This window comes from Xyrauchen texanus, chromosome 25, assembly GCF_025860055.1.
Source record: "Xyrauchen texanus isolate HMW12.3.18 chromosome 25, RBS_HiC_50CHRs, whole genome shotgun sequence".
Taxonomy (NCBI): domain Eukaryota; kingdom Metazoa; phylum Chordata; class Actinopteri; order Cypriniformes; family Catostomidae; genus Xyrauchen; species Xyrauchen texanus.
Genome location: NC_068300.1, coordinates 31,537,989 through 31,563,496, shown reverse-complemented (window position 1 = coordinate 31,563,496; position 25,508 = coordinate 31,537,989). Strand labels below are relative to the sequence as shown.

Genomic DNA, 25,508 nt, shown 5'->3' with positions numbered 1-25,508 from the left:
CTTTTGTTTAAGTTTATTATTAAAACTATTATTTATATTGCCAAGGTGGTTCTCGCCTCATCCTTTCCATTGAACTGCATTACATAGTTCTATTATTTTCTGATAAGGTTTGTAATAATGTTTGGCGAAAAACCCATGCATTTAAGGGTAAAAATTATTAAAAATACCAACAACTTTCTGAGCCTTTTTCTTAATGTATTGAAGCTCTGAGAGTTACATTCATAGTGAAATTGTTTCACAAATACAGTTTTCTGTCCTGTGTTTACTTTTTGGAAAAAGGAAGCTGGGGTGAGACATTCTTAAAATTGTTTACACCACAGCTTGGACATTTTTTTATTTTATACATTCAATTTGTAAAGCAGGTGGTATTAAAGGGAGCTACATTCTCATTCTAGAAATCAGACAAAAATGTGCATATGCCCCTGTGAACAAGATGAGTCATTTTTGGTTCATTTTCCTGAAAAAGAAAGATAAATACATTTAAATATGTATATTTGTTAAAAGCATTTTGTCAACATACAGGAGAACACAAGGATTTGAGGACCTGGTGAACATAAATGTTTCTAGGTGGACTGATATAAAAGTCCTGTGTGCTTTTACTCATTGAAGTTTCATCGAGAAAGTGTTTTCCAGTTTTGTGAGCAATATGCATCAGATGGTTAGTGATAATCTGTCACCGTCCTTTTCATAATCTAGTAGTTTTGTAGAATGGTCTTAACCCTTTAAGTTTACCTCAAAATGAAAATTCTGTCATCATTTACTCATGCTCATGTTGTTTCAACCTCACTTGATGTTCTTCTTTCCATGGAACACAAAAGCAGTGTCAGTCTCAGGCACCAATTCACATTCATTGTATGGAAAAAAGATGAAATAGGAGTGGATGGTGACTGAGACTAAGGGTGCTTTCACTCTAGCACTTTGGTGCTCAGCCAGGGTCGAATGACATCAAGGTTTGGTTAATTTTGATAATGTGAACGCTGTTTTCCGAATTCAGGTGCACACCTCCAAACCGCACCCGGGTCCACTTGAAAAGGTGGTCTGGGGTAAGGTTCACGTGAACTCTGTTATTAGATATAAGATCAACATTTGTTTTCAAGTCTAGTTTTTGTATTTGAAATGTTTATATTTTGAATATATATTTTTTAATTATTTTTACATTCAGATACCTATGTATGGGACATAGGAGTACTTTTGACTGAGGAAATATAGGTTAATGTTTGGGGGTTCAGGGGTAAACCCTGAGTGAAATTTAGAAAATGTAAGTCTGAATGGACCATTTTTATATTTTCCTAAAGTGAGAATATAATAACAATAGACTTACAAGTTACATCTTAAAATACTGTTTGCTTAAGTTAGGTATAAATAGGCTGACTATTTGTTTATTTTTTACATTTTATTAGAATTATTTTTGTAATTACATTTTTGTATTAATTCTTACATTAATAATAAAAGAAAAAACATATATACTGTACATACAATAAACATTTAAACCCCCAACCCTGCCCCTACCCCCAGCAAACATCCCCATGGTCACACATGAGTAAATACACACAAAAAAAAAGCAAACAAACACACAAACAAAAAACATCACCACCAAAAAACATGGGCCGCGTCTCCATCCTCCGATTGGCATCGCCAGCAGGTGGGGGTGTCTTTAATCTAGAGGGGGTCATATTTAATTTTAGGTTCAGCCATAATGCTTGAGGCAACATTTAAATAAATGTCTGAATTAAACACATGGACACTTTTGTCCATACCACGTGTAAATGCGAGATAACAGGGTGTAACTTAACTTCTCTGGTTTGTTTGATAGAAAGGATTTGCAATAGTGAAATAGAGGCAAGAACTTCCTCTTCAATACAAAACCAGGGAGGAGCTCTCTCAGGTGGAAGCGACCAATGAGCTCAGACCAAATGCATAATAGTAAAACAAAATCTTGGGTAGGCCTACCCCACTTTTGTCAATCGGCTTAGGTATTTTATTGAAATGTAATCTGGGATGTTTACCATTCCAAATGAAGGACTTCACTATGCTATCAAATTGCTTGAAACAAGAGAGGGGGACATCTGCAGGGAGTGACTGTAGCAGGCAGTTAAATTTTGGAATACAGTTCATTTTAATAACATTAACCTTCCCACTTATCGATAAATGTAATGCAGGGAATAAAATACACAAAAACTGAATGCCCTGTTTGGGCCACATGAAGGTGCCTGGCTGGATAGCCGTTACTGGGCAGTACACTGTCAGAGCCAAAGCTTCGGATTTAGACCAATTGACTCTGTATCTTGAAAAATTAGATAAGGAATTAATAATTCTGTGGAGGCCAGGCATAGATCAAGTAGGGTCAGAGACAAATAATAAAATATCATCTGCATAAAGCAAACGCTTATAAATAGGCTGACTATTAAACAAGGGGAATGTTCTCATCAGAAGCAGAGAACTCTACTAGCCAGGCTAACTAATAATTTATATTAATTATAACTATTAATCAGATAACATCTGATTAATTTTCACAAAAAAAATCAATTAAAAAAAACAACTGTCATGTAACATGCTGATTAATAAAGCTAAATTGTGACGGGAAAAGACAGTAGTCTAAAAAAGGTGACACGTGAACTTGTCCTGTCACAAACCTGCTTTAGCTGAACCATCCAAGTCATTTATCAAACAGATGAAGATAGTTTCACTTTACTTTATTCTCATTTTCTGTAGTGTGTTTGAGTGAAAGATGCCAGTATCCCTCTACATAGCTGCTCACTGTGTCTCCGCTGCTGTTGTTAAAATAACCTCGCCTACGTAGCTTAATCAGGCATTATGAGATGCCTCGTGAAGATCGCGAGGGAGAGAGGCAACACGCAGGAAATGAAGCGTGTTCGGCGCTTGAGAAAAAGATGATATAGCACTGATCGCCCCTGAGTGCTTGTGGTGTGTATAGCCAAGTTGGCCAGGTCCCCCTCAATAATCAGATATGGCCAAAATTTCCCCCCTAATAACTGATTTCCTTGTTGCTGTTCTGCTACTGTCCATTATGCTCCGCTGTCTAATTGGCATTAAGTTGTTGCTAGAATAACATTATGGTTTAAATAAAGTAATTTTTAGCACGCTCAGTAGTTTAACACCGCTCGTCAATGTCATATGAGATCGATGAAGGCGGGACTCAAATTTAAGAAGCTGAGCGGGAACCTCATGGATTATCCCAGTGCCACGCATCAGCAAGTAGTTCAGGTTAAGTTCAGGTTAATGTTAGGGTCATGTATGATGTATTTAACTAAACATGCAATATCTGACAACTGTTTTATGATTGAAATATTGTACCAACCAACAGTTATTTCCAAGGGTGCAAACTATTCACCATTTGGCTAAATTCACAGTTTATAATTTGAAATATGCCATATACAGTACCTGATTTGTATGGCTTTCATAATTGTGAATGTGAAAACATTAACAGAGCAGTTTTCAGCATATAAAGTCAAAGAGCGAATGTGTGTATATTGTAGAGGAATTGAATGAATGTGGTTGTTTGAGGGCAGTAAATCATTTTGTTTTGTCAGCTGATGTCATGTAATTTTACAGATGAAAATAAATTATAATTATATTCGTCTTTTCTTTGAGACAGCACAAAAAAAGAAAGAAAAGATTACTGAAACAGTTCAATTGCTAGAAATGCAGACATAGTGCTTGTCTTGTACCATTTGAACTTAAAACATGTATCTTTTAAAACAAAAATGTATGAAAATTTGGGCATTTAAAGCCTTAATTCAGAAAATTATTGCATTCTGCACATTTACCATTTTAAAGGACCAAAGACGACCATTATATTTCTATCCCCAATGCCCACAAACCCTTGGGTTTGGCCTCCCCAATATTCAAGACATGGTTACGGCCTTGTGTAAATGATGACATAATTGAACATTTTCAGTAAACTATTCTTTTAGGTTAAATAAATTCACAAAAACATAGCCCTGTATCGGTTGCTGCAATCAGATTAGGTGCTTATTTCTAAATGAGGCAGCAATTTGCAGTCTCGTGAGCCCCATACAAGAGTCTACGGGTGCACTATAAATCAATATAATTTGTTGGTAATGTGTGCATGTATTTCACCCTGTTGGACTTCACTAATGCTGACTGTCTCTGTCTTGTGTGTTACAGATGTGATGGAGCAGCAAAAGGTGCTGTGCTCCAGTTGTTTGGTGAGTGGAGTCCACACCCCTCCCATCCGTCGCCACAGCAAGCTTGCCACGCTGGGGCGCATTTTCAGGCCATGGAAATGGAGGAAAAAGAAAAACGAAAAGCTGAAACAGAGCTCTACAGGTGAGACAAGCAGGGCTTTGATGCCTTTTAATTTGTTGGTCTCATATTACAGATGATGTGGTGGTGTTAGTAATACAGAAGAATATATATGTATAAATATTATGTGGAAAGTTGAGTAATTTAATTAAGAGGATTAATAAATGTAATTTATATTGCACTTTTCTAGAAGGACATTTGCATTCACGCAAAGCCGCTATTTAAGTTGAAATAACACAGACTGATGGATTCATCAGAAGCATATACCATCAATTAACAACCTTTGAGCTCATGGTAGGTCAGTATTTAAAGGTTTATAAGGTATCATTAAAAATCAGTTTGCCTATATAAAAAAATTATGGAAATGTTTTCTCCTCGAACCACTGTAGCACTCTAAAATGAGGGTTGACACAATTGACATTAATGTGTCCAAGAGAATGCATGAAGATTACATTGAGAAAGGGACCAAAGACTGACCCCTGGGGAACACCCAAGCCAACAGGAGAGATGGATGTTTTGTGTTTCAGAAAAGAAACAAACTGCTGTTTGTCAGGGAAGAAGTGAATCAGAAAAGAGTTTCCAGTGGCACCGATACCAATGGTGAAGCTGTGGAGAAAAAAGTAGGTTAAGCATACTGTATTAAAGGCCAAATACAGATCTAAGGGCCAAAAAGAGGAGTAGAATTTTAAGCACTCCTGAGTCAGCAGAAAGGAGGAGGTCATTAATGACCCTGAGGAGAGCTGTCTCAGTGCTATGCTAAGGATAAGATTCTGACTTGAAAGACTCAAAGAGAAACTAAGTGTAAATCTAATTGAAAAGCAACGTCTCACTTTAGCAATTTTGCTTCAAATAGGCAGGTTCATGAAAGGTCTGTAATTATTCATAGCAGAAAGACCAAGACAAGGTTTCTTAAGGATTGTTGACAGCAGCAGTTTTTTTAATTTTAGTTTAGATGAAAGTGAGTGCCACAGGCAAGAGATCTGTTAATCAAGTGAGAAATGGGTGTAACAGATATCTTTAGAAACAGTTTAGTTGCAAAATGAGAGAATCTCATCATGCAGTAGAGGAAGTTATTATAGATGCTCATATGGCAGCAGAGAAGAAGGCAGGATTGCTAGATTTTGGTAGACTTCCACGCTTGTGATGACACACAGTAGCCAGACCAACATGCCTGGCTTTTAATTGGGTGGACACCATTTAGTTGGCCAGGTTACTGTGTTCAGGTGGAGTTAACAAGTTATCCCGGAGCGGCCAGCGATTGGAGTCATTTTTAAATGTTTACATTCATAAACAGTTTTAATTAGGTTACTGGGCTCACGTACTTGTACTCGTACTCATAAAAATGGTCTGATACCAAAATTTGATACATCTGATGTACGATTGTTCAGTGCACAGATTAAAATCGTGATATGGCCTAGTGTGATTATTAAACTGTAAAAGCTGCGAATTAATGAATTAAATATACAGTCTGCATGTTCTGTGTGCTTCAAAATGAATGTGTGAAGCTGGTTGCCCATATACTAAAAACCCTTTATCAGGAGCATCAAGCATGCTCTGTGTGTATATGACAGAGAGCAGAGTACCATTCACTCTACAGCACACGGCACATAAAGACTATATATTTATTTAATTAAGTCACATCCTTTTGTGTTTTAATAATCACAGTGGCCCTGCATCTGAAATTGTGTATTGAAAGAGAATGTACTTCATTAGATGAAGGATGCACTCCGCCGGTTAAGCAGTATGGTCTTTAGGTATGCATGCAAATAGTATGAATATATTTTGGACAGACTTCATCTGAGAATGTGGGTATTGACCCAGGACCCAAATATATGATATAAAACATTTACATCTCCATTTATGCATTTGATCCAAAGTGACTTACGGTGTAATTTCAGTAAGTGTGTTCCCTGGGAACCGAACTCATTATCTTGGAGTTGCTAGAGTCATGCTATACCAGCTGAGCTTCAGGATCCATGAAAATAATCTACTCTGGTTTTGTTAAACAAGCACCTTTAAGCACAAGGAATAATTTTCTTTGAACGATTTGCATGTAGAATATATATATATATATATATATATATATATATATAAATACTCTGGCAGCCAAAAGTTTGGAATAATGTACAGATTTAGATTTTTCGGATGGAAATTGGTACTTTAATTCACCAAAGTGGCACTTCAACTGATCACAAAGTATAGTCAGGACATTACTGATGTAAAAAACAGCACCATCACTATTTGAAAAAAAGTCATTTTTGATTAAATCTAGACAGGCCCCAATTCCAGCAGCCATCACTCCAACATCTTATCCTTGAGTAATCATGCCAAATTGCTAATTTGGTACTAGAAAATCACTTGCCATCATATCAAACACAGTTGAAAGCTATTTGGTTCATTAAATGATGCTTAACATTGTATTTGTGTTTGTTTTTGTGTTGCCACAGTATGCAATCGATTGGCCTGTCTTAAGATCAATATTAGGTCACAATTGGCAAAAAAGAAACAGCTTCACTTAAAACTCGTTTGTCAATCATTGTTTTGAAGAATGACGGCTATACAATGCTTGAAATTGCCAAAAAACTGAAGATTTCTTACAAAGGTGTACACTACAGTCTTCAAAGACAAAGGACAACTAACCCTAACAAGGACAGAAAGAGATGTGGAAAGCCAGATGTACAACTAAACAAGAGGATAAGTACATCAGAGTGTCTAGTTTGAGAAATAGATGCCTCACATGTCCTCAGCTGACAGCTTCATTGAATTCTACTCGCTCAACACCAGTTTCATGTACAACAGTAAAGAGAAGATTCAGGGGTGCAGGTCTTATGGGAAGAATTGCAAAGAAAAAGCCACTTTTGAAACAGAAAAACAAAAAGAAAAGGTTTGATTGGGCAAAGAAACACAGACATTGGACAACAGATAATTGGAAAAGAGTGTTACGGATCTTAACCCCATTGAGATTTTGTGGGATCAGTTAGACTGTAAGGTGCGTGAGAAGTGCCTGACAAGACAGCCACATCTTTGGCAACAGCTGCAGGAAGTGTGGGGTGAAATGTCACCTGAATATCTGGACAAACTGACAGCTAGAATGTCAAGGATCTGCAAAGCTGTCATTGCTGCATGTGGAGGATTTTTGGATGAGAACTCTTTGAAGTAGTTCAAAGTTCTGAATTTTTATAAAAAAATAAAATCAAATTGTTATAGTAATTTTTCACATTATTAAAGACCTGACTATACATTGTGATCAGTTAAATGCCACTTTGGTGAATAAAAGTACCACTTTCCTTCCATAAGAGCAAAATCTGTACATTATTCTAAACCTTTGGCCACCAGTGTGTGTATATATATATATATATATATATATATATATATATATATATATATATATATATATATATATATTACTTACAGTTTAAAAGAGCCGTCCGACTTAAGGTTTACAGAGTTTTAAATGCAGTGTTTTGATTGTGACATCTCCTCAGCTCCTGAAAGATTATGGGACAATAAAGTGTCCAGTTGGTTCATACTTCAATATCTTGCCAGAAATAGTAGATCATCTGGGTATTTCTTGCTTATTGTTTTATGAATACTGAGGATTCAGACATACTACTCAGTTGGCATACTGTTTTTGGCATACTATATAGTAGGGAAGTATGGATATTCGGACACAGCATGGGTCATGTAGCGACCTGCTTTTCCGGACTTGTGAAGCTGTCATCAAAAGCATTCAGTACGGGGACCCAGGAAGCTCAGTGGTAAAGATGCTGGCTACCACCCCTGGAGTTCGTTGGTTCGAATCCCAGGGTGTGCTGAGTGAATCCAGCTGGGTCTCGTAAACAACCAAATTGGCCTGGTTGGTAGAGAGGGTAGAGTCACACGGGATAATATAAGGTGGCTTGCTCTCGATGGGGCACGTGGTGGTTGCCGTGGTGGGTGGCGTGAAGCTTCCACACGTGCTGTGCCTCCGTGGTGGCGTGCACGGCAAGCCACATAATAGGATGTGCGAGTAGATGATCTCAGATCTGGAGGCAGCTGGGATCTGTTCTCCACCACCCGGACTGAGGTGGGTCACTGCACCATCACGAGGAATTAGTGTGTACATTGGGAATTAGACGTTCCAAATTGGGAGAAAAAAGTCAAATAAATAAAAACATACAGTACAAACTGTAAGGGCTTCAATCTTATGTTAAAACATGCTAATAACAATAATAAAAAACTAAACAAAAAAAACCCATATAAGTTCATGCTTTTTTTAAGAACGGTGTAACTTGTGCTTTGTTTTGGAAGATTATTATTATTTGTGCATGTGATTCTGGTGTCTGGAAGCAGCATTTTAAAATGGTCTTGTGTATCATTAATGAGACTGAAAGCATTTGGGGCTCGAGCCGCAATGCCCCTGTTTATTTGCCAAGTTTCAATGAGCAAAAGCATATCCAGGTTTTTTATCTCTGATTTTGTCTAAAGACAAGTCTCTTACTGCGGCAGTATTTAATTAGAGTACAGTTATTATGTAACGATACACAGTTCTTTAATCTCACATCGATATTTATTCTAAGCTAGAGACCTCTCAAAGCTAAGGTTTATTCCACGATATGAAGTAGATGCTGCATGATAATGAATGCCTGCCCAGTGAGTCCAGACAGAGGGAATCGCAATGGCAGAGGAGTACAGGTGCCAAACTGTTGCCTTGCAGGGGTCACATGTATCAGAATCTGGCTGAGAATAATAATGTGTAATGTAGAGAAACATTTAACAAACAGCCCTAATGTACTGTACATAGAGCAACAAAACCAAGTGCCTTAACCTCCTGAGATGTGAGGGTGACTGCTGTGTGCATTTTTAATTTCCCTTTTTTGATTTGTAACTAGTAGTACCTAAGAAACTTGCAAAACAATTAAAAACAAAACAAAAACAAACAAACAAAAGTAAAATTCTAGAGCAGACAGTTTTCCTAAAAATGTATGTCCACATATGGATAGTGGGACTAAGTTGTGAAAATGTATTACGCTATAGAAATGTTTCCAGGAGTGTTGGTTATTTATGTTTTAGACGTTACAGACATTACATCAGAAATAAGCATAAATAATTCTGATTGAAAGTTATGGTCAACATCATCCAATCTGTCAGGATCCTGTCAGCAGTCTAGTCTTGTTTTTTACTTTTGTGTTAGGATCCTGACCCTCTTGTTGTTTTTGTTATTTTGGGATGTTCTGTTTTCTGCCATGTGCTTCCCTGACTCTGCCTCCGCCTCCTTTATTCTCTCATCACTCTCCCTAGTTGAGTCCTTGTTATGTTAATTAGTTTCACCTGCTCCTCATTTGCCTTCCTGTCTATTTATTGTGCCCTCTTCCCTCATGTCTCTGCCAGATTGTTTTATGAGTGTTACCGGGTCGGTCGGTCGGTCGGTCGGTCGGTCGGTCGGTCGGTCGGTCGGTCGGTCGGTCGGTCCTGTTTTCATCGATTTCATAGTCAGTTTGCTTAGTTTTTGTTCCTGTTTTTCTCCATCGTGAGTTTTCAGTTGTATTTTTGTTTGTCTTTAATAAAGCCCTGTTATAGTTGCCTCTCTGCATTTGGGTCCATTCCTTACAAACTGTAACACCAATCACAGTCATGTTAAAATAAAATTTCTTTATTTTATAAATTCTGAATCTTATGTACTGATTATCATTGTCCCATGTTTGCCAACCATGTTGAGTGGTCCAAACATCATCTGCAGCCTGAAAATGAACTTTTGGTTGGATTTTAGGAGTGAATGCATTTAGCTGCTAAGAGAGCTATAAGATGCTCCCTATTTTGTAAATGACTTAACTCCAGTGTGTGGTCTGTCTGCACTGGTCTCAGAAAAGTACAAAAAGCTTTTGTATGCATCCATTGATTCTCAATTTGATAATGCAAAGTAAATATAGGATTTCTAAAGAAATGCAAAGAATTTGCACATTAGTGTACATTGTGTCAGCATGGCAAAATGTTAAAATTGCATATCAGATTAAACTAGAGACTCTAATCTTGACTTAAACAGGTTTTAATGTAAAATCATAATTAGGTTTCTTACCAGATTTAGTTTTGTTGGTGTTTCTCCCAAAGACAAACTCTGCTGTGATTGGCACCATGTTGTTTTTTCACATGACATTTAGCCATTTTCTGACAGCACAGAGTCTTCTGAACTGAGATCAGTTGTTTTAAATGAAATTAAATTATGCGTTGGATATAGCGAAGCCAAAATGCAACTACCACGCATGTTAATAAAGGTCGCACAAGGTTGATGGAACCCCATGAAGATCAAAAATAACATTCCTGAATCACCAAGCCACAAAATCAAAGTCACAAACACCAACCCACACTTCATTAGATGGAAGTTGGCACAGATGGAGCCTAGTGAGTGTGTGAAAGAAACTGGTTGTGTGTACTTATTAATGTTGATGAATGTTTGTGAAGTGAGTAATTTGATAAAAGCTTTGAAGGATGAGAACACTATTGGGTCATTTTATGAAACGGATGCTATTTCCAGTTTGATATGGTGATTTTAAAGCTATTGTTTTGGTTAGATTTTAAACATGCTAGCTGTAAAGTCAACAAGTCAGAAGTAGGAAAAAGGTTTTTGAGATGAATCTATATGAGTCGTGACTTCATTGGATTCAAAATCTCATGACCTTTTGGCCGCCTTCATCAGACATCCCTAAATGATCAGACATTTTTAAACAATCTGTCAGATAAATAATGTTTACATTTTAATAAATTGCATTGTACCATCTCAAGCTAAATACCAATATATGTTGGGACATCATTGTGCTTTCAGAAAGGTAATAGGGTTGAAAAAATACTGTACTTATCGAAAAAGAGAATTTAATGCAGATTTTTCGACAAATATCTATTTTCATTTATCATTTGTTTAATTGTACAAACGTATAGTAGCTTATTTGTCATTTTAAGATCACCAACTTATGATAAACCCTAACAGAACAAGTTAAAGAGTAATGGTCAAAGCCAACATACTGTTATTCTACAAAGTTTGTTCAGGGGTTTTTAGGAATCCCTAAACCAAGACCGAAATGTATTGCACCAACTATTCGCTGCATTCCCTGCTCTGTCCATGCGTGGCTGCATGGATGGGCGGGGAATTTGCCTAGAACAGAACCATACCGCCAACGCCAACAGATTGCTTAAAGTGAGTAAAAGTATTCATTAAAGGTATTCGAGTGAAAGTATTAATTTGACGGAAGTGGTCTTGACTGAACTAAATTCCTCTGTATGTAGATGTGGCCTTGGCCCGTGGACTTCACTCTCCAGACCTGAGCTCTCCCATCCAGGGCTTGGGAGAGCTGCCTGGCTGTCAGGGGCCCATTCTCAGCATCAGTAGCATGGAGTGCCTCAGTTCAGAATCAGTTCAAGACAATCTCCCTACAGGTGAGTAATGTCAGTTGTGGATCTCTTCATAGTACACGGTACATGGTACACAGCAATACCAAAGAACCTCAGTATAAAAATGGGTTCTCAATAGTTTAAACAATGTTTCCTGTCAGTGGTATATTCAGTACAGGACAGCGAGGCAACAGAAGAGCCAAATTCAAATGAGGATGAGGAAGAGGAAGATGAAGAGGAGGAGGAGGCTATTCCATGTGTAAATGAGAATGAGGATGTTGAAGAAGATGCAGAGGACCGAGAGGCAGATGAAGACGAGGAGCCGCAGGAACAGTCTCCTCCAAGTAGTCATTGCAATCTCGTCTCTCAGCTTAGTACTGAGGAAGGTATGTTCATTTTTGCATAGTGACAATTAGACAGAAGCTACTTTGACATTGTGAATGTGACACTATTTGCTTGTCTTCGCAGACATGGGTAAAGTCATCGTCGCAACTGTGCCTCATTTAAACTCTTATCTCACAAAAGAACTGCCTAGAGTCCCTGACGGCCCCAGTCCTGTGGTTTTAAGAGGGCCTTTTAGTAATGCTGTGGGTTCACCACAGATAGGCAGCATATACCCGCCGATGCCCCCTAGCTGTATAATAGAGGAACTGCACCGAGCCCTGGCCACAAAGCTCAGACAAGAGAGGTGAGGATGCTAAAGCTATTATGATTAATTTGTTATGATTTTAGGATGGCAAGATGAGGTTTTAGTTATCTTATCATTTCTTTTTGTTTCCTTCTATTTAAGAGGCTTAAAGGAATATTCCAGGTTCAATACAAGTTAAGCTCAATCAACAGCATTTGTGGCATAATGTTGATTATCACAAAATGTATTTCGACTCATCCCTCGTTTTGTTTTAAAAAGCAAAAATGGAGGTTACAGGTAGACACTTACAATGGAAGTGATTGATCATTTTTGGAGGGTTTAAAAGCAGAAATGTGAATCTTATAATTTTATAAAAGCACTTACATTAATTCTTCTGTTAAAGCTCATGTATTAATTAAGCTGTAAATTTGTTTAAATCATAATTTTTACAGTCATTTTAGGGTTTGTTGACATTACATCATCATGGCAACGAAGTAGTAAAATATGCTTTAACTTTACACAGAAAGGTTAGTATGTGATTTTATCACACTGAAATCATGTTAACACACACATTGTTTATGTCTTGTTGCTATATTTTTGAAATAGTGTGTATTTTAACATTTACAGATTGGTCCCCATTTACTTCCGTTGTAAGTGCCTCATTGGAACCTTGATTTTTTTATTTTTATTAAATTTTTTATTATTTTTGTGGTAATCAATATTATGCCACAAAAGCTGCCGATTAAGCTTAACATGTATTGAAGCTGGAATATTCCTTTAATAATTACTTCTCTAAAAATATAAAAAATATGTTCAGTATTGTGTCATATTACAGTGTTTCTCACAGTTTCTCTTTTTATTGTATTCTTAATCTTTTCCTTTAGAAATATTACCAATGTATTATATTAAAAAATTATCTTTGTTTCTTTCAGGAGGTCATTGAATTATTTTTTTTAAACTTATATTTTTCTACAAAATAAATAAATCAGATATTACTAACACATCATATTAGGTGCCACTTTATATTAGGTGTCTTTAACTATGCACTAGCATTAAAATACATACAATACAATGTAGATATTGTGTAACTATATGCTGTAAAATTCTCACAAGATTCACATTTGCTACTACTAAGGTTGAGGTACAGGTATGGTTTAGGGGTGATCTTAGGGTTTAGATTAGGGTTAGGGTAAGGGTTGGGTTAGGTTTAGGAGTAACCTTAACAGATGTGATTAATTGCAGGTACTTTAAATGTAACTACAAAGCAACAACACGTATGTGCATAACAAGTACATTGTGTCAAATGCTTTAGAACATAGTAGTTAAAGACACCTAATATAAAGTGGTTCAAATGTTGTAGTGTTTCTTTTTGTTTCTCTCTTTTTAGTTGGTTATTCATTTATTATTATTATTTATTCATGTGTTTATTTTTTTGATCTACACATTATGTTAAAAAAAAAAGAATATTATTGCATCATTTTACAGTGTTTCTGTTTCTCTCCCTCTTCTCTGGCCTATAGCATCGAGCGGGAGTCTTGTGGAGAACCTGAGAACAGAAAGGAATCAGACGAAAACAAGGAAAATGTTAGACAGGACCACTGCTTCACTGATGCGTCCGAAATAATTTATGACATTGACAGCTGGAATGAATCTGTCATTTCTGGTGGGTTTACCAGGCATGGTATTATTATATAATATTAGTAAAAGAATTTCCCTAACACTCTACAGACAGCATCTGAGATATGCTGTTGATTACCATAGAAAATCATTTTGACTTCAGTGTCTGCAGAAATGCACTTGAAATAGGGGCAAGACATTACAAAGAGTTTAAAAGCAGAAAAGTGAAACTCATCTTTAGTTAAAACGCTTGTTTTTATGTGTGTTATTTGATCGATTAAGTTGTTTAAACCACGATTTATGTGTTGGGACTACTTTCCTAGGTGGATTCATTTCTGGTTATGTGTAAACAATGCAGTTCCTGTGGGAATTCCTATTTTCTCCATGTAAAGAGTCCACTTTTTGTGTCCGTAAAGTCAATGGCAAAAGATCTCTCTGTGTATACAGGTACATTGCCAAGGAGGATGAGGAAGGAGTTGCTGGCTGTGAAGCTTCGGAACCGTCCCAGCAAACAGGAGCTGGAGGACAGGAATATTTTCCCTACACGGAGTGACCAGGAAAGACAGGAGATCCGTCAGCAGATCGAAATGAAGCTTGCCAAGTAAGTCATAAATATATGTTTTTACAGTGTAGTGTTTATCAAATATTACACTGCCCTCTTCTGGACTCTGTTGGAAATACATGAGAATGACTTGGTGTCTGCTAAATATTGACTGTTTTCCAAACAAATCTGGAGTCGCATATGTACACTGTCAACTGACCTTCTAACCCATGCTTTTCTCCAAATCCATGTCAACAAGTGGCCCCATGATGGATAATGTATCATTTAACAGATTTATAATCAGGTTGGTGCTGTGGTCTATCTGGTAGTGTCATTATGTGTAAAATGGCTCGTAATCTGACAGGCATTAGTGATGTAAGGCAAATAGTGGAAATTGGGATTGAGCGGAGGTGAGTGTGGATCTGAGTTGATCTGTTTGGATAATCCCACTGTTACTTTCATTAGATTATATTTGATTATAGAGGCTGTTTATTGGGGACTGTTACCTGCCTTTGACGTTTAGATGTTGAATTCAGTACATAGTACTGTGCTCACATTTTTTATGTTTCTCATACTACTATATTGGAATTACATGAGGATGAGTAAATGATAACAGAATTTTCCTTTTCAATGCAAACACACGTCTAACATTCTTTAGGTGTGCTGTGATCATCACGGCTTAGAATTTAAACATACAGTGTACTAATATCAACTTAAAAAATCAACTAAATAAAGATGAGATAAGAGATTTCCGATAGCATCAAAGTGTTAGGAAAAACAGTTGAGTGTGGAGAAAGCATGCAGAATGGTGGGTTGATGGGCGATCTTGTCAGAGTAACTCTTACACAATCAGCTGTTGTATTTCTCACCAGAGAGAGAACAGTCCTCTGTTGATTCTTAGAAGAAACAGACATTATGTCCAGGTTCATATAAGCTTTGAGAATTTATTGCTTAGGAGGCAGAGATAGATACAAGGTGCTAAAATGTCTTAAGCAATGTGCGCATACCATGATAAGTGTCCATGGCAAGTTATGTAATGCTGAAACCACAAATAGTTTGCAAAAGAGGAAGATATGATTCAGATAAAGATGTGAAGGAATATCAGGCAACGTGCTGACACAGGTATGAGGTAAATTAGATTAAAGGGGTGCTCACACTAGGCTTTTGCAAAAAAATATTGGACAACACAATGGACCAGGATATGAAGTCATGTGAGAGGGCTTCTGGTTTTAGTTAATAATACATAAAAAATACAGAATAGTATTATGTTAAGAAAAAATATTCCATCTACTCACTTTCTTGCAACAATAAAAACATGCAGCTTTGAATTGGTTTTCTCTGAATTGAGCATAGCGGTGTCATCGTGTGACATTTCAACCTTTTATTGGTCACACATCTCATCATCCAGATTCGCAGGTCAGAGTTCACCAAACTTGAACTTTTGTACACAGCAGATGGTGAAATTATTTTGAACAAGCTTGCATTTAGTTTCCCGCTAAATGTACAGCAACACACAGTAGATTATATAGATTTATGCATAATGCAAATTTACACTTTTTATATCAAACTTTTACTGAATCCATCTCAGTTTGTATAAAGATGATGACACTAGCAAATAATTGTTTTGCTTAAAATTGCTTGTTTAGATAGCAAGTTAATCAATTCACTTAAGCAAACAAACAGGTCAGGTCTCAGGAGGATTTTTAACCTCCTGAGACCTGAACATGCATTATCTATTTCCTTTTTTTGTTGTTGTTGTAACTAGTAGCACTTAAAATATAAATAGCAAATAGTTTTCCTAAAACATTGTGTCCACATATGTGGAAATTGTAAAATTTTTAATTATTCAAAGCTATAGTTAGTCTGATTTTTTTAATCAAATTGTTGTAATGTTTCCAGGATTGTTGGTTATTCATGTTTTTGAGACGTTACCGCTGATTTTCTGTAAAGCTGAATAATTAGTTTGATTCAAAGTAATGGCCAGCATCATCCAATCACTATCAACCATGTTAAATGAAAATGTAGCAATATAAAATCTGAATCTACACACTGATTATCATTGTCCCATGCCAAACATGTTGAGTGGTCCGACCATCATCTGCAGCCTGAAACTGAACTTTTAGTCGGATTTTAGGAGTGAATGCACTGAGATGCATAGAGAGATAAAGGATGCTCCCTTGCTCCCTATTTAGTGAATGACTTAACCTCCAGTGTGTTGTCAGTCTGCACTGGTCTCAGAACAGTTTGAAATGCACCATATTTTCATTCTAACTCCATATAAAGCCTCTGAAAGCAACATTTTTCAGCTTTTGGATGAACCCGCTGATTCCTAATGTGTGCACGGTAAATACAGGAATGCGTTTATAAATGATAATGAATAGAACATTTAAATTAAAGCACAGTAACCCACAGATTTGTTAATGTGAAAAGTTATTCAAAATAACTAATGTTTTTTATTTTTTTACTTTTGAGGGAATAATGTCCTAAAATCCATGTCTGTGGACATCATGTTTATTAGTGTGCTGACGTGTGAAAATGTAAAAAAAAAAAAATGTAAAGTGGCAAATCAAACAAAAGTAGAGAAAATCTCTTTACACCCAAACAGATTTCAATAAAAAACGTTTTTACAGACTCTGTGCCCATAGAAGCACTTAAATCAATGTTATGTTGTTGTGTCACATGACTCGGTGCACCAGAATTTAACCCTGTACAGGATTCAGTTGATTTATATTCATTTAAATTATGTGTTGCATATAGAGAAGCCAAAATGCCGTGTCCACGCATGTGGATGCAGGGTCACACGAGGTATAAGAGCAATTGCCTACCAAGCAGTGTTGGGTAAGTTACTCAAAGAAAGTAATCTACAACAAATGACTAATTACATATATAAAATTGTAACAAGATTACTTTACTGATTACTTTAAAAATAATCCCATTACTGATTATTTAAATTACTTTCTAAAACACTTAACAGAATTTTTCAAATGTTTCTGCTTAACAAATTCAAAATAATGTTTTTATTTTCTCGTTCATTTTTTCAAGCAAGTCACACTTGTTTTTCCCTTACAATGACTTGTTAGGGGGTGCACACCCTTCAGCCATCATAGAAATGCAAACAGACGTACATATCAACATAATTTGTTTAAATGTTTTACATTAATATTTTTTAGAAATACTGTAGATGTAACCCAATTAAAGTATTTAAAATTAAATATAATTTAAGTGTTAAAGTGTTACATTACTTTTAATTTTCTTATAATTTTTTATAATTTTCTTTTCAATGCCCAATTCCCACTACTTAGTATGACCTCGTGGTGGCGAGGTTACTCACCTCAATCCGGGTGGCGGAGGACAAGTCTCAGTTGCCTCCGCTTCTGAGACGTCAATCCGCGCATGTTTTCACGTGGCTCGGTGTGCATGACACCGCAGAGACGCCCAGCATGTGGAGGCTCATGCTACTCTTCACAATCTTTTCACAACTTACCACGTGCCTCATTGAGATCGAGAACCACTAATCGTGACCACAAGGAGGTTACCCCATGTGACTTTACCCTCCCTAGCAACTGGGCAAATTTGGTTGATTCACTCAGCACACCTTGGATTCGAACTCGCGACTCCAGGGGTGGTAGTCAGCAACAATACTCGCTGAGATACCATTACTTTTTAAATAAAAATAATTAGATTACTGTTACTAATTACTTTGTAATCAGATTACTTTGTAATCAGACACGGCTGCTATCAAGCTGAATATGAATTAAATTTGGGCTAGATGCAAGCTTTGGGGCAGGGAAAGATACAAGTTTCTTTAATTAAAAGGTTTGAGCTAGGACTCTTACAGTGGCACAAAAGCATGACGGTCACTGCACCTGCAGGACAGGCTGCTGTCTGAGCTACACATAAGCAGAATGACACTTTGCTGCAGCAGTATGTCATGACCTTCCTATCTTTGGCTTGCCATGCTCTACTCTACCACAGAAGAAAGACACGGCTGGAGCTATTTTTAGAGCTCAGACTGGTGAATAATGAATGCTAGTGCATGTTCCCCTCCTCCATCTCCATCCTGCATGCTGCTGTGCACCAAAAATACAAAGTCCATAATAATCTACTGGAGGACACATAGTAATATCTCTTTATTGCTGGAAAAATGGTAGGAATAAGTGCATTGCCATGCATCTGCTAAATGAATGCTTCTGATTAATGACCTGTATATAATGTAGACCAATGCCACCAGCTTCCAGTGTTGCACGGGCAGATTTCTTTGTTTTCAGTATTCAAAGAGAAGCTGCTGTTGCGAGGCAACTCATGATGCAGGTCAATAATATCCAGACAGCTTCCAAAGGGAGCTTTGGGAGTACATCTCCATTTCACTTCATGAAATATTAATGCTGCCACATCTGCTGGAATCCCGTCTTACTCCACTTATATGAGCGACAGCTGTGTCACACCACTAGATTGAGTATGGGTGGAATTCTATTGTGTTTTTTTAAATTATTATACAAATCTTGGCATATGATAATATTTCAAACAAATATAATGATTACTGATTTATAGCACTTTGAAAGCAGTTGTACAGCAAATTTCCAAGTGCCTATGAGCATAATTTTATCCCACATAAGATATCCCTGTATGATTCAGAACAAATTGGGTCATTCCTGTTATGGAGTGCCTTTTTAAAGGAATATTCCAGGTTCAATACAAGTTAAGCTCAATCGACAGCATTTGTGGCATAATGTTGATTACCACAAAAATCTGTTTCTCTAAAAAAAGCACAAATCGAGGTTCCAGTGAGGCACTTACAGTGGAAGTGAATGGGAGCCAATTTTTTTAAGTTAAAAAAGTATAGCAACAAGATATTAAACAATATGTATGCATGACTTCAGTGTGATAAAACTTACTTATTAACCTTTCTGTGTAAAGTTATAGCAAACTTTACAACTTCATTACTATTACGATGTAATGTCAACTAACTCTAAAACAACTGTAAAAATTATGATTTAAACAAATTTACATCTTAATTAATACATGAGCTTTAACAGAAGAATTAATGTAATTGCTTTTATAAAATTATAAGATTCACATTTCTGCTTTTAAACCCTCCAAAAATGATCAATCACTTCAGTGTCTACCTGTAACCTCCATTTTTGCTTCTTTTATTTATTTTTTTTAAGAAAAGGATTAACAAGTTGAAATAAATTTTTGGTGGTAATCAATATTATGCCACAAATGCTGTTGATTGAGCTTAACATGTATTGAGCCCGGAATATTCCTTTAATTCTGTGAATTTTTAAAATGAAAATCTTGGTGTCATTTTAATGAAGTATTTATATTAAAGGGTGTACCGCACTTTCAGAAACATGCTCTGGTCAAGCTCAAAAACTTAAACTTTATGTACAGTAAATAATAAAATTATAACTTTGTCGTTGTGTCATCTTGGACTTAAACTGACACCTAGCGGCTTGGATGCAGCATAATTTAAATCAATAGTTTTCAGTTTCCGATATCATTGTAGAAAATTAATATTTACAGTCAGTCATGATTACTTTAATCAATGAGTGAAAGAGTCAAATAACAGGACGGTTACTGAGATTAAGCCAGTAGTATTCAGCTGGTCATGTGATTCTAACATGGCATGACTGATATGACTGAAGTCTTCATTTTAATGTTTAATTTTGTAATAAGTTTTAAATCTTTGCAAAAATGGCAACATCCGCTCAAAATGTGTGCAGTTAGCCTATCAAAATTCCCCCGTATTTTCACTTAATTGCGATGTTATGTAAAAGACAACCAGCCATCATGAGTTTACCATATAATAAGACAGTAAACCATGAAAATGTACAAGAGCTTATGCATTGTATTAACCAGTTATTGCTGTGATCACGCTATCTGCCCTCAGATTGTATTCAAATGAGCAATTCACAAATCATAAAAAGGAATCACTTAACCCAATTATCATCCTACAAAGTCGAGAGGAGAGAGAGAGAAATTCATGCTCAAATAAATGCTTTGGCAATACAATGTACAATTTGTCATGCCAATAAAGCTAATTTGAATTGAGAGAGAGAGAGAGAGAGAGAGAGAGAGAGAGAGAGAGAGAGAGAGAGAGAGAGAGAGAGAGAGCGCACTACAATGCTCGCATGCAGCAACGCTCAGGTTGTTCAAAAGAGCGCGTGCCCGTACACAAACGACAACAAGGAGCACGAGTTCTCTCGCGGACTATGCAGCGACTTTCTCATAATGTCATTTAAGCGCACCAACACAGCATCGTAATAGTAAGATAAAGGTGTTCAAAAGGTGCCAAACCGAACGTGAACACACCGCGTTTGTTGATCCAGATGAAGAGGGCCCTTGAGTGCAGTAGTAACTGTCAGGCTGAGCAACACAAAGGACGGAGAGACTTTGAGCTTCCCTTCAGAATCTCACTGAGTTGCCTCTGAATAAGGGACAGTAATATGGTTCAAAACCTCATTTTGGTGTTTCTTCGCAGGAGACTCAGTCAGCGGCCGGCCGTTGAAGAGCTGGAGAGCAGAAATATTTTAAAACGTGAGTGAGACTAAATCTGATATATATATATATATATATATATATATATATATATATATATATATAATTTTTTATATTGACGTTTATATTAAGTAAAAAAATGCAAAACTATTTTTATATTTTATTCTATTTATGTATTATTGTTTTTACAATATTACAAATAGGTGATATAAGATTATTTTATTATTATTATGCTCAAGTCGGCTAATTTATTTATTACATTTCGAAGTAATTTACACTAAGTAGCCTACCATTTCTTTAAACTTTATATCTTAATCATATTCTCTATTTTATTTTTTCAATTCAGCTTTTATCATATAATTAACGTGTTTTGTTGTTACTGAAGTAAAAACGTAATTAGTTATCTGAATACTTTAAATGTGCTTTTTTTAAAGTTTGTTGTAATGTGATTGTGTCTTCCATTGTTTCGCACCTCAAAATCACAACAGAATATTAAATCAAGATGACTTTAATCCATAAACAGATGAGATACTGTGGAGAAAAACAAGTATTGCTCAAGCATGTTCTCATACAGAGCATCAGACTGCACTTGATTAGATCACTCTCAAAGTGTCTCTCTGCTCATATTTTCTCTTGTGCACTTTCAGAGAGAAACGATCAGACAGAGCAAGAGGAAAGAAGAGAGATCAAACAGAGGCTAAACAGAAAGGTAAACATCTCAATTTTCAATTTCATTTCTTGTCCGTACTAGTCACGATCTCTGAATGTAATGAAGCTGTTGGTTGGTAAAGGGATGTCCACACTCATAAAGCTTCATAAAGATGCACTCTTAAAGGAAAGGTAGAGATTTTAGAAAGGGAAAGCAATTCATTTTTGTGTAATAATGTTCAGAATCCTTCAACTCTGTCCTTCAACACTGAAAGTGCACCTACTGAAACATTCAGACCACAGAGTTTGAAGAGAAAAGATCTGATTTCACTGATGTGACAGCTGGAAATACGAGCTGAACCAGGGAATGGTAAAAAAAACACCATCATGTCTATATTGAGTTTTGTACAAATGAAATACAAGTAAATTTACTTGTAAATTTACATAAATATAAATATTGTATATTTATATAAATATAATTTATATTCATAATAAGATCATGTTTTTTTTATTCGTGTACATTGTTAACAATTTAGGCTTTACAAATCACATTTTGGATCTGTATCGTTTTTGGCCATTTTTTAATGTGCAATACATTACATATCCTTTACTTTTAATACAAATGGGTAGCGTAAATCAAAATACATAAAAAGGTGTGCATAGCTTGGGAGTGTAATTTTATTTTAGGATAAAACTTTATCTTTTTTTCTGCAGCTTAAATCGAAGGGAATAGTGTGAATTAGGCTCATTATACAGTAGATTGTGCTTTATTTTAAAAATGTTGCCAAGAATATTTTATAATTTTGTCTAAGAAACAGACACAAAGAGATGCATGGGTAGCAGTAATTCATTCTGTAATGATTAAATGATAGAGAAGAATGTTATAACCTGGCATATATCCAGATGCGCTGTGCATTTTCTAACTTCCACTTGCTAACAGCATTCAGCACAAAATGTTGTGGCCACTTTGGTGCCGTTTGCTGATCTGCATAATTCCTTTAGTGACTTGAGTGCTAGGGCATGCAAGTAAACAGCACTTTTACAGGGCACAATTTATTCTTAGTGAAATCCCCTGTCTAAAAGCAGCATAATTGTTTTAGGTCTTTCTCCAGACTTTGCTAATATATGCTTGGTTATATGATTTTGTCTTTTTACTGAACAAGGACATCTCTGATTACTGCTCTTTTTTTCTGACCTTTCACAGAACAGAATGAAAAGAGTTGTATTGTCAATTAAGAGAATGTGTTCGGACTGTTTAAAAAATTAACAGCACTTTAATTAATCTCATAAATGAACTGGTTAACTTTGACAGCCACATTAAAAACCTAACTTGTTTCTTATAGCTCAACCAGAGGCCAACAGTTGATGAACTTCGGGAAAGAAAGATTCTCATCCGCTTCAGTGACTATGTCGAGGTGGCCAAAGCCCAGGATTATGACAGAAGAGCTGACAAACCCTGGACAAGACTGTCTGCAGCTGACAAGGTACATGACTACAAGCTGATGTCTGCAAATCTTTATTCAATTTGACAACACAGAGGAAGTTATTTTTGTTTTCAGAAGCTCCTCCAAAGCTAGAGAAACTTGTTCCCAATCATTAGTAGTTGGTAAACCTAATATGTCTGTAAATCAATAAATGGTAATAGAATTAGTTTCAATAGACTTCTTCCTTTATAACTGAAACAGTCTGACGACATCAGTGTTTACTGAACATACAGTGCCCTGGTTTTACTCTAAAAGTGGCTTTTATTTGCGATTCCACAGGCGGCCATCCGCAAAGAGTTGAATGAGTTTAAAAGCACTGAAATGGAGGTACATGCTTCAAGCAAGCACCTAACAAGGTCAGTATGCATGTGTGGCCCTCTCTAACAGATGTGCTTGTGCTATTTTTAGATCCAACAAAGTCAGTGCTAAATATACACAGCCTGGTCAAAAATGACTAGGATCTGGTAACTTCACATATGTACATGTGGTTTGTGTCAAAAGGTTTTGCATAGCTAGTGTCCATTAGAGCTCCAAATTGTGCAGTCACATTATGGTCCTATGTAGGAAATGCACCTTTGTTGATTTATTCTTTTCTCAACCAGGTTTCACAGGCCCTAAGAGGGGGTTTTCTTCTGTGAAGAAACTACTTGAATGTGGCATTCATATTAAAATCCTGGAGGTACCTCTTCCAGAGTCGTGGCGTTGTCCATGGGGTTCTCTTATTCTTCCAGTGCCCTGGGCCAAGTGGTGATTGGGTGTGGTTAATGCTGGAGGCTGTCTCCACTGCGAGTGGTCGCCGGGAGAAACCTGAGAAACACCTGCGGCTATATTTAACCTGAAGCTGATGGAGTGGGAACAGCAGGAGACTTACGTTTTTGATGTTTTTGAACCAGACTGCATTTCATTGACTGCTAAGAAAAAATGAATCCGATCTGGGTAAATGTTTGTGTACACGGCTGTGAAAAAGGTTTGAAAGTTAAAAAAAAAAAAAACTAAGTAAAAAGAAAAAACTAACAAAAAACCTTGAGGGTTAATAAGCCTGCTTTAAATGAATTTCATATTTACTGTACAAAAGTCAGTTTGAACAGGGTTGTTCATCATCACTTGGGGGAAAAACTTTGAAAGCACTACTTGTCTTTAAAATACAAAACTTTTGGAAATACTCCCTGTGTTGTGTTTTTAATACACAAGTCTGATTTATTACAATAGGAACAGTATTTTTGTCTGCATGCAGGAGTAAAATAACATTTCCCTATGTTTGGATATGCATCATTCCCAACTATGTATATACAGGTAGTATGCCAAAAGCAGCATATCATTGAGGTATTGTTGAATCCTTAGTATTCATAAGAGTATGCTGGAAATACCCGGATGACCTACTACAGAAAACGTTACTATCCTATCATCCTGCAGGAGCTTCGGAGATGTCATATTCAAAATGCTGTGTAAAAAAATAAATGGTGGAGATCCATGAATCAGACAGGTTTCTCAACGGCAAGCTCTTTATATACCAAGAAAGTTGTTCCTTATGCTTAAATTGCACTGTTCATGGTTAATGTTACTACAGTACGTTATATATTCAGGTCATGGGGAAATGCACATGTTCTCAAATGAATTATATCTAGGAATAAATTCATTCTACTCACCTGTATGCCTAACCGCAGAGAAGTATGCTCTTCAACAAATGCAGTACATACACTATAGAACATAGTGTAATTTGGACGCAGCTAATGTCAGAATTGCCAATTCACTGTTAACAGGGGTGCATGCAGGATTTCATCTCTGAGTACGCACAGAAACCTGACCAAGTAAAAAAAAGTGTAACCTTTTAGCCTTGGAGGTCTCCCGTGAGAAATTTTCTCCCGGCCTCTAAAAAAAATGCAGCACATCTGTGAGAGATGTTGAAAATACAGCAAAATGTGGTGGAGTAGTCAACAACATTCATCTAGCACAGGTTTACATAGGAAAATATTTCAAAAACAGTGTTGGCGGATGTAAAAATGTGTTTTCGGTGTGAATGGACCCTTATTTACATGACAGGTAAAATATCTGTGGGTCAACATCCAGTACTCTGTTTGTTCTCTGCGTTCTTGTATCCTGATATTGTTTTACTAAGTAAAAAAACACTCCAATTGATTTAGTGAATATGCAATCTGAACTAAGTTACGATTAATTAATCGATTCAAGCCATTTGCAAACCTGTTTACTGAAAAGAACCAATTCAAAAGTTATTCATTCTCGAATCAGCCAATGCTAGGTCTGATTTTACACAGCCGAATGAAATACAGGACACAAGTCATGATTGCTGAAATATTTTTGTGATAGTATTTCTCAGGTCAGTAGGCCCTCATGGTACGCAAAGTGCATCTAGCCGTACAGCTGCAGGCAACACTAACTGCAAAAGTTGTGGTATAGTAATAGGAGTCAGAATCTGTGTCAC

The 25,508-nt window shown here is 36.4% G+C and overlaps 1 protein-coding gene across 1 annotated transcript in view; it reads left to right on the top strand.

Moving 5' to 3' along the window:
* phactr3a (phosphatase and actin regulator 3a) overlaps positions 1-24,230 on the top strand; it is a 65,465-nt gene extending 41,235 nt beyond the window's left edge. The window contains exons 2-12 of the mRNA XM_052091965.1: positions 4,150-4,311; positions 11,545-11,694; positions 11,811-12,035; positions 12,118-12,337; positions 13,798-13,940; positions 14,342-14,495; positions 20,920-20,975; positions 21,584-21,645; positions 22,928-23,068; positions 23,348-23,424; positions 23,671-24,230. Of these exons, the coding sequence (XP_051947925.1) occupies positions 4,150-4,311; positions 11,545-11,694; positions 11,811-12,035; positions 12,118-12,337; positions 13,798-13,940; positions 14,342-14,495; positions 20,920-20,975; positions 21,584-21,645; positions 22,928-23,068; positions 23,348-23,424; positions 23,671-23,686 (1,406 nt within the window). The 3' untranslated portion in view covers positions 23,687-24,230. The remainder of the gene's footprint in view (positions 1-4,149; positions 4,312-11,544; positions 11,695-11,810; positions 12,036-12,117; positions 12,338-13,797; positions 13,941-14,341; positions 14,496-20,919; positions 20,976-21,583; positions 21,646-22,927; positions 23,069-23,347; positions 23,425-23,670) is intronic.
* The last annotated feature ends 1,278 nt before the right edge of the window (positions 24,231-25,508 follow it).